Source organism: Barbus barbus (genome assembly GCF_936440315.1).
Source record: "Barbus barbus genome assembly, chromosome: 19".
Lineage (NCBI taxonomy): Eukaryota > Metazoa > Chordata > Actinopteri > Cypriniformes > Cyprinidae > Barbus > Barbus barbus.
This window is the reverse complement of record NC_136747.1, coordinates 27,449,208-27,459,597: the sequence shown is the minus strand read 5'-3', so window position 1 is coordinate 27,459,597 and position 10,390 is coordinate 27,449,208. Positions and strand designations below refer to the sequence as shown.

At 37.6% G+C, this 10,390-nt stretch overlaps 1 protein-coding gene across 1 annotated transcript; it reads left to right on the top strand.

The window, feature by feature from the left end:
- The first annotated feature begins 692 nt into the window (after nt 1–692).
- On the top strand, nt 693–7,974 carry LOC306885164 (maturin). The gene is made up of 3 exons (XM_079441520.1): nt 693–1,096; nt 5,326–5,448; nt 6,278–7,974. The coding sequence occupies exons 1-3, from the start codon at nt 926–928 to the stop codon at nt 6,383–6,385; spliced, it is 402 nt and encodes a 133-aa protein (XP_079297646.1). The 5' UTR covers nt 693–925; the 3' UTR covers nt 6,386–7,974.
- Nucleotides 7,975–10,390: the final 2,416 nt, after the last annotated feature.

Genomic DNA, 10,390 nt, shown 5'->3' with positions numbered 1-10,390 from the left:
AGATAAAGTTCAATTATTATTAACACTGCTGTTCAGGAGCCTGTTTACAGTTCATAAAATATAAAACCTTTATACTTTAGTCCTAAAAATGTATTATATTTAAATAATAAATATAGTGTTTCTACTAGAGCTCAGATAAATAAAGAGATGAATAGATGAAGAACAAACATCAGTGTAGTAGTGTTTTATCAGGTTCATCAGTTTCCAAATGATCATACTAACCTGCTTTATTCAGAGGAAAAAATACCAAAAACTGGACTAATGGTGCCCTCCAGTGGATTAGAATAGACATACAACTTTCTAACCTTGCAGTCTATGGTTCTGTTAACTTTAAGACACTGTTGGGTGTAAACCCAACTAAATGTAATGTCTATGATACAATATAGAATATAGAATAGAATATTCGTTACAAAACGATTTTTGATTACATTTAAATTAATTGTTAATTGTTATTATGTTGCTCTGTATAATTTAATATATAGCTTTTAAATTTAAATTAGATTAAATTATTATTATTTTAGTGTTTGTAATTCATATTTACTATACAAGATCAAAATGAGATGACATTTATTCTGATTATTGATATATTTGGATAATATTGAGTAGGTATGTTGTGTATACAGTTGTGGGGACAGCTGTCTCTTTAGAGACGGTTCCTTGTGAAGCTGAAGACGATGGGCGCATGTGTTGTCACGTGACAGGCGTTGTTCTCCGCACAGGAGGCTGAAGCGGGTCCGGTCCTGCAGGTCCAGATCAGGAACACTCAGCTACAGGCCGATATGAGACAGTGAGAGCGCAGCACAAGCAGAAGCAGAACCGGAATCATCTGCGATCACCATGGCGACGCAGCCTTAGTGCTCAGCATCCGCATCCGCATCCTCAGCATCATCCGCGGCTCAGGTGCGCCGTCAGTCCGTCAGGCAGGATGGAGTTCAAAGAGCTGGTGGACACCGCCGAGAAATGGTGCTCCGGGAACCCGTTTGACCTGATCTTCGCCGAGGACGTGGACGAGAGGCGGCTGGACTTCTACGCCGAGCCCGGGATCTCGTTCTACGTGCTCTGCCCGGACAATCTCACCGGAGGAACCGACAATTTTGTAAGTATGACATAATCGAGCAAGAGCCTGGGGAGGAGGGGGAGCTGCGCGCGCGCCCGGGTGCGGATGCTGTTGTGTTCTAAATGCTCTCTCGTCTCCATTACAGAAAGTACTATGGGTTTTGGGCATGCTACTATGGTATTAGCATCGTTGTTAGACACATGGTAGTACCATCCTGTGTTAAAAAAACGTTTTCTGGCCAAAATAAAATTTAAATATATGCTAAAAATGTCTTGTAAACGGTAAAGCTCAATAAAATATATATATTTTTTATAAGTTTCAGCCTTCATTTACCAAAATATATTGCAAAATGTACTTCAAGGGCAAGAAAATACAGTGAAAATTTCAACATTGCTCTTCAGAAGTGATGTGAACACACACAAACACACACATATATATATAGCCTGGTTAGACAGGCATGGTTCATTATTGCAAGTGTTTTATCAGCACACAAAGGTCTTAAGCTGAACAGCTCCCTAGACACTGTCACTGAGGAACAAATAGTGCAGATATTCTCAGTCTTTTGTGCTGTGATGTAGTAAAAACACATGCAGTATTTGCATCGATGCTCCTCTTTCACGTGTCTGTCATGTTTGCTTTCCATACAGGAATCAGTTTAAAGGTTTGAAATGAACCACAAGAGTTTACTGTAGTTCCCTCACATCACACCACATGACCAGACCGCATCAGACTGCTGCACCGGAGTCCCAGAGCTCACACAAATATCAGCGCATGCACTGGCAGGACAGGGATCTAATTACTCACGCTGATCAATACACAGTTCAGCAGGATCACAGAGCTAGAGAGAGCAAGAGATTGTACTTTATTAATAGATAAATCTACAGTGAATCCAATTAAAAAAGAGCACTTTAAAAATCTGTGATTTTTGTGCATTTGATCCTAGAATTTAACAGGATTTTGAACATTTTAAAGCAACTAAACATAATACTTGTGCATGTCACTAATACAATAAGTAATTTTCAGTGCAAATGTTCTCTCAGTTTGTCATGTTGATAATATGTAGCCCTAATGAAATTCTAGAAAAGTAAAATGAAGCATTTTTTCTAGACTTGGTGTAGAAATAATTTTCACTCGGAAATAGCTAGTAAATTATTACAAAGAAACAGCAAGTATTGCACTGAATTTAAATTTTAAAGTAGAAAGACTGAAATAGTTTTTTTCTTGTAAAACATGCTCTAATATATATATATATATATATATTCAGAGTTCTGGCATGAAACTCAGATGGTGCAGTCCGATAGATCTAACTCAGTGGTTCTCAAACTTTTTACACCAAGTACCACCTCAGAAAATATTTGGCTTTCCAAGTCCCACCATTATGACCGACATTAAAATACAGTATAGCACTATGCACAGTAAAAAAGAAAAAAAAAACGAGTCAGTTTTATTCCTAATAAGAATATTTATTATTTTCAGCCAGTTAAAACATTGTAAATACACAGTTTGAACTTTAGCACTGCACCGTGCTTACTTCCAGGTAAATAAAAAACTTAATTATTAAATTAAAATATATTGTACCTAAAAGTGAAATGAATACTGTACTGTACTTCAATGTTAAAAAACTGTACTTAAATAAAGATTAAATGAAAATGTATTGTACTTAACATTTAAGTACAGTAAATTACAGTTTTTATTTAACTTTTAAATAAAAAAAGTAAAAAAAATAATAATAATAACTGGTTGGCTGACTAGAAAGTGACAATAATGAGCGCTAAGTTTTACCCAAAGATTAACATTCTTCAACTCTCGGCGCCGAGAAAAAAACCCCCGAGTGCTTAGCATGAAAAAGACCAAAAAAAAAAACTTGTTGGTGGACACGCGGCCTAATTTATATTTAATTCAGAGATTCCTCTGCGTACCACTATAGAAAGCTCACGTAACACTAGTGGTATGCGTACCACACTTTGAGAACCACTGATCTTACTCAATATGAAATAATGACATCATTATCTCATGTCACAGCTGATTGGTTCTCTCCTGTGTCAGTGGCCAATGAGCTCGCTGCTCAACATTCAAATACTTGGCTAGTGTTTGCCGTAGCAGTGTGCTTCAGAAACCCTCCACCTTCCCCAGCTCCACCTGTATTAATAGATCTGCTACGGGGTGATCATGTATGCTATATGGGGTTATACATAATGTTATAAGTGCAGCAGCAGTATTTCTTACATGCTCACAGCAGCATGCTGTGGATGTATTGGTAGTAACAAGTCTAGCAGTAGCAGATCTAGTCCTCTAAGACCACATACATTAACATTGTCATGTGCATTACCATGCCAATCCCGCCGAGAGTTGTCATGACAGAAATGTTTTATTTACAACTTCAAAGAATGTTATTACGCTGCATATAAAAGTGCCATTCAGGTGATTGGATAATGTTAACCAATACCCAAATAGCTGTTTAGACATTATTTTAACAAGCTTGCATTCAGTCTAGCTTACTTGTAGACCTTTCCACAGTCAATTTAATTTAATTCTGATTGAATAATCTGTTCATTTGGAAATATTTTGGATTATAAGTATAAGGGGTTGTGAATGGCCACTAATGTTGACTTTAAAATAAAATAATGACTATAAGAATGATGCTCTAGCAAAACTACTCATAACTAACTAAGACAACTGAGTTGAATTGGAGCTCCTCTGGTTTGGCCTGCAGTGTTTTTTCCTTCTGATTCATCTGAGCTCTGGACAGGAGCATAAATAACCATTCTGTCTCTCTGAAATCAGTAAAAGAAAGTTTTCAATACAGTGCTTCAGGCATTTGCTCACAACACAGCTTGAGCGGATATCTCTGGAGGAAGACAGAATGTAGAATTCATTCACCATGTGTTGATGTTCCCCGCTGAAACAGGAAGTTGGGCTGGGACATAACAATATTAATAACCTTTTATTGAGCATTAGAATCCTGCCGAATTTTACCTCCGTATATACACTGAATTTTAGTTTTTCTAGTACACATGCATATAGATGATAGCCATAAAATCACATGCACAAAAAGCTGCAAAATGAGTTTTGAGATCATCTTAAATTTCCCTGTGAGGTCTAGAGGAACCAGAAGGACTGAAATATCAGCACCATTTGCCATGCACCTTGAACAGGGAGCTCCAGAGATGGATGATGTGTTGTGCATGTTCTCAAACACACATGCACTAAAACAGTCCTTATATCATTGCGCTTCAGCATTCAGCAAACTAAACATTTATCTGTGTAATTTCACATCAGCTTTTATTGTTATCTGTCTCTTCAAATTGCAATAAACAGCAGATAACAAACAGAAAATGTAATGTATTACACATCTATTTAGATTAGGTGTTACACACACTGGAATGGTGTAAACTTATTTTATTAGAATTCTCTGCTCTGTTGTTTTCTATTCTTATTCTATTCCCTCATTAACAATTTTTCTCAAATGCAGTTTGGTAGGAGAAGATTTTTTTGGGCCATCTACTGAAAAATGGTCCCTCTCGCTCGGATAAATATAACGGGACAAAGAGTTTTAGTGTCCCAGATTCTCTGCTGGAAGCTCAACTTTGACTTCAGAGAATTCCTTTTAACCATATATGGACATTTTATAAATCCAGAAATAAAAATAACAGGGAGTTTGAGTTTAAAAAATGTTTTTTTTACGCCTGCATATTTTTAGTCTGATTGTAGTTTCCATCTGACAAACAAATTCTCCCTATTGCAAATGCTATCATCAATCAGAATCAGAATTAGAAAGAGCTTTATTGCCAAGTGTGCTTAAACACACACAGAATTTGTCTTGGTGACAGACAGGATGACAAGTGACGAGATACCAAAATCAACAAGTGATTAAAAATAAATATGTGAAAACAATACACAATAGACAAAAAGACAAGAGACAATATATTGTATGTACAGATGTGGATGTGTAAAGGTTTTCATGAACATGAAAAACACAAATGTACATTTACTGCTTGCTTTTATACAAAGTGACTTACATTGCATTTAATATAGATTTTTATACAGATTTTTATCAAGCACTCACTGAGAATCGAACCCATCAATGTGGTGTTGCTAGTGTAAAAGAAATGTAAAAGAAAGTGTATTTATAAAAAAAAAAAGACACCAAATTTAGCTAAATAAGCATTTGAGAAAAAAATCGAGCAGTAATACAATTCGGTTGAAATATGAAATGTTTGTATTACTGTGAAACTGGTAAAATGATGTGTTTAACTGTGTGTTTTCAGCATGTGTGGAGTGAGAGCGAGGACTGTCTGCCGTTCCTGCAGCTCGCGCAGGACTACATCTCCTCCTGCGGGAAGAAAACACTGCTGGAGGTGCTGGACAAAGTCTTCAGATCCTTCAGGCCTGTAAGTCTCACTCTACTGTATATTTCTCAATAATAATAAGCACTATAAACAATTATACAGCCACATAATATAATTCATTAGTTTTGTAATGCATAACCTTTGCCTAGCAGTCCATATAAGCTGTGAATGCTCTGCATACCCAAGCCATTTTTGAGATTTATTACTATAAATTCCCTTGTCATTTGAGGCGTAATGTAAGGCTTACATAATAGTTGGGAAAATGTTGGAAATATGCATGTAGCTGGCAGTTTCCTGCAAATCTGTACCAGTTTCAGAGGCCTTGTCTGTCTTGTCTGATGTCTGTACTATTTTGCTATGAATCGTCATTATTGTTGCATGGTCTCAGTGGTTTGCTGGTATGTGGGTGATTTCATGCATGAGAAAAACTGAAAAGCAGAAAAATGTGCTTCTCCTGCCAGATCTCGATGACTGAAAATCACATTTTAACTAAAGCAACTATATCAAATGAAAATAAGTTGTATATTTATTTATTTTTTTCCTCAAACAAAGCAACTGTTCACAGAACAGAAAACCTAAGCTCTTACATTTTTTGGCATTGACAAAGAGTGTGCATATTATTAATCAAAGTGATTAATAATTTTTCCCCCATGCTTGACAATTCTCGCGTGTGTGACGTGTGTACAGACGTTTTTTAAATGTTTCAAACGTGACACATGCAATCAGATTTTAGAGCCAAAACTATGTGTTTACAATCTTATAATGGAATCTCTGGAATGCCAATGCATGTTAAATTTGAATTCTCTGTTTTGTTCTGTTCTGTTTGATTCTATTCTATTCAGTTTGGATTGATTGTGAAATTCTTCTGCAGCTCCTGGGTCTTCCAGATATTGACGATGACACATTCGATCAGTATCACGCAGACGTGGAGGAGGAACCAGAGCCAGACCACCAGCAGATGGGTGTGAGCCAGCAATAATGCCCAGCAGAGAGGCTCTGCGCTGGGCCACAGTCTCTGCATCAAGCCCTGCTCTCCTAACCTTACTCACCTGGCTCTTCTTCTTACAGTATACACACACATACACACTGCATCATTACACCCTTTAAAATCTGGAAAGCTTTTCCTGCACCCTGATTTTAACTCAAGTGATCAATATTATTTCTCATTAACTTATCAAGCAGAGACAAAACAAATATCTCATTCCCAGCTTTCATAATATTTTTTCAATAACCTGGAGGCAGTAGATTAGAAACTTATGTTCAGAATGAAATACCAGTGTACTGCATACTGCTGCATTGTCACATGACCTCATTATGTTGCATGTTTAATTCAGTATCAAGCAGCTGTCAAAACTTACAGTAGGATGTTTTGCATTCACATCCAAATTTGTGGTAAAAATGTCTTAATTCTTAACAGTGTGATCAAAATGTAAAAGTTGCAATTGGTATCACGTCCTATTCATTCATCAAATTGGAAATAAAAGGTAAATGCTGCACATTTTGAATAATTGTGTTGGGCGGGTATTCCATGCAAACACAAAATTTACATGGAAAATAATAAGAGTAGTATGCTGTTCTGAACATAACACTTTTAATCAAAGTTGAATAATTAATGAAAGTCACTTTTTTATGTGCACTAATGAATAATTCACAATTAGACCAGGAACATGTATTAAGAAAGTAAATGGGATCAGTTATTTTGTTTTCATGTAGTGAATCTTGATGTCCATTGTGGACTTATTGTACCCTTGATTGTACCCTTGAATAATGCATTTACCCCAGATCTTGTCTTCGTATTGAAATGTACTTTAAATCACTCCAAAATATCTGCTAAATGACAAATAACCAAAGCTGACTGCATGTGCATATAAAGTCTCTGTGATTAAGGATCAAATGAAACAAGATCAGAGGGTAAAGTCTAATTATCACTGATTCAGAGGTGATGAAGTTATTGTGTTTTTGGGTGGGTTCGCTGTTTAAGCAAACCCTTGATTAATCCTCTCCTTGCCTTTATTGTCTTTTGATTGTATTAATCAACATCCTCTGGGTTAAGAAAGGTCAACTCAAGAGTTTAACCACAGAAAGGTCAAACTGTGTATCTAAGTCTAAACTCTTAAAATAAAGGTTCTTCTGCGGTTCAACACTGAATCCAGTTCTTATCAAGATCCATTTTTGGTCTCATAGGGTTCGTGAGTTGATATAGACTTCTTTAAAGGTGCTCTGTATGATTTTTAAATATAGTATCAGCACACCCATTTAAAGATATCGGGCCCTATCATACACTCGGCACAATGCAACGCCAGGCGCATTTTTTGCTAGTATCAGTTATCATTTTCATGTCCAGTTCCACCTTGTTTAAATAGCAAATACACTTGCACCAATCTGTTCACCTATGGGCGTGCAGGTCTGAAAATGAGGTGTGTTCAGGCACATTGTTGGCGCGTTGCTATTTTGAGACAACTGAAAACACCGCGCCTTTGACCAACAAAAACCTGGTCTAAAGTTAATGGCGCAGTATTTTTTTTATTTAAGGGGCGTGTTCGTAATATGCACCACATGCCAAATATTAAAAATGAAAGGATTAAAATGTAAAAGATTATTACTGTGAATGCTTTAACCTTCAGCACAAGCAGATCTGTTTCCTCTCTGGAGAAGCGTTTAGTCTTTGCTCTTATCATGTAAATACCAAATCCACCATGCTGCAAGCACAACTGGCTTTTAAAGGGAATGGGAGGTGAGACTCTGATTGATTGATTGCACGTTACGCCCAAAACACACCCAGGACTCATTAAGACAATAGGTACAACCCTTTTGAACCATGCGCTTTTGCCTGGCACCTGAAGTTTTCATAAAGAAATGTATAGTAAAAATCATGCAGTTAGTTACAAATAACACGTAATCAAACAGACAGTGAACACCGTTAACTGCAATGAATATATGTTGCGATTAAACTTTGCGATTGCTATTAAACGTTGTGATTAAGTCAAATTTGGTAGTTTTATATGTTGTTCCAGGGTTAACATCATCTGAGGTCTTCTGAGGGGTTGGCATCATCTCTTCTCAGGTGTTCAGTCATCTTAGATCTTCGTAAGGGTTGGGCCCAGACTGAAGCTTGTGTAATTCCTAACTTTTTCCGTCGTTAAACTAGCAAAATATATTCGGACACGCCCTACGTGCACCTGCGCCATGCGCTTCAGATCATGCTCTTAGATCGTTAAAATAGGGCCCAGTATGTTAAAGGGGTCATATGATTTCAAGTTTACCTTTCTCTTTGGAGTGTTACAAGCTGTTTGTGCATAGATAAGATCCCTGAAGTTGCAAAGACTAAAGTCTCAAAACCAAAGAGATATTCTTTATAAAAGTTAAGCCTCAACCATGCCCTCCTAAAACGGCTCATTTAAACACACCCCCACATGTCTACGTCATGGTGTGGGAAGATTTGCAAAACACCGCCCAAACGTGTACGCAAAGAAAGGGGGCGTGATTTTTATTGTCGCTGTAGTATTGTTGCTGCCGCCGGCACCATGTCCTGGAGACGCTGTGTTTCGTTGTGAAAGCGAAACTACTTTGTTTGGGCTTCCAAAAGAGGACACAACTAGAAATCAGTGGTTAAGTTGTATTTACAAAACTGTTCCAGAACAGTTCAACCCAAATATTAGAGTGTGTGCAGCGCATTTTACGGAGGACTGTTTCCTGAACCTGGGAGAGTAGCCTGCCAGCTGTGCACAAGGGCTGTTTCTATAAAGTGGGGCAATTCCAACTTTGCAAGGACAGTTTGGCGCTTCTGACTCACAGCCTGTAAGTATGTTTTCTTATTTAAAGAATTTGCCACTGATGATTTAAACGTGAGTTTTGAGCAGTGTAGAGTAGTGCTTGTTGTTTGCCGTTTCTCCGATCACAAATGCAGACATGGTAATGTTTGCACGGCGCGATGTGTAAAAAGACAGTATAAGTCATTATAATCAGTAATTATGTCCCCACTTGATGCAACAAATGCCTCGTTTATAATGGGTTTTATTGTTTTTGTGTCGTCGTGCCAGGACACGGCATCACAATACAGTAAGGGGACATAACATTTCCATCCCACGTTTGAGGTATTCGGCCGATCACAACGCATTGGATAGCTGGCCAATCAGAGCACGCCTTGCTTCTCAGAACGATGAGCTTTGTAAAAATCTACGCATTTCAGAAAGGCAGAGCATAGAGGAGCAACAATAATGTACAGTATGTGGAAAATAATGTTTTTTTAACCTTAAACGACATAAACACATTGCATTACACCAAATACACAAAATAATGTTCTTTTTAGCAACGTCATATGACCCCTTTAAATTTTTCCAGCAGTCTGAACGGCTGGGGTGTGTTTGTTAAGCAATGCCCTTGGAAACTTACGCACCTCCCTGCATTTATAATGAGACTTCGAGAGCGACCTCCCATTCCACTTTGTAAAAGCAGGCAGAGCGCAGCATGGAGCTTTCTATTAAAGGCAAACATCCACATGGCCTGTTTTTATATTTGCATATAACCTCCTCATTTGACATTGTTTACGAGTTGAGAAATCTTATATAGCACCTTTAAAGAAAACGTAGATTAGGAAGTTATTGAAATCAGTTTTTAAAGCACTAGATTTCTTTTCTTGGCATTTTCTGTAAAATCCTGGATATCACTAGAACCTTTATTTTTAAGAGCAGGCCTATATATATCAGACTGCTGTAGTCATGTGACCCGATGCAGCAGTTGCCATGACATGTTTAAAGCATCATTTATCTGCTGTCATCTCAACAAACATGTCATGCTGGCAGGACTGCACAGACAGTGCCACAGGAGAGGTCAGCAGAGGCACAACATGTTTCTTCAGAACATACTGTATGTGAATTTGCTGACGTTACACATGTGGCCTGCTAAACTTCCACTGTCTTCTGCTTCCGTAGTGTCTTCCTGCACACACCCAGTCTAAAGTGAAGCGTAGAGATGAATTATACCA

What these genes read in the sequence shown, in the direction of transcription:
- LOC306885164 (XM_079441520.1), top strand. Translation starts at nt 926, where the DNA reads ATGGAGTTCAAAGAGCTGGTGGACACCGCCGAGAAATGGTGCTCCGGG. An exon ending in CCGGAGGAACCGACAATTTT is followed by an intron (nt 1,097 to 5,325) that starts GTAAGTATGACA and finishes GTGTGTTTTCAG; the next exon opens with CATGTGTGGAGTGAGAGCGA. An exon ending in TCTTCAGATCCTTCAGGCCT is followed by an intron (nt 5,449 to 6,277) that starts GTAAGTCTCACT and finishes ATTCTTCTGCAG; the next exon opens with CTCCTGGGTCTTCCAGATAT.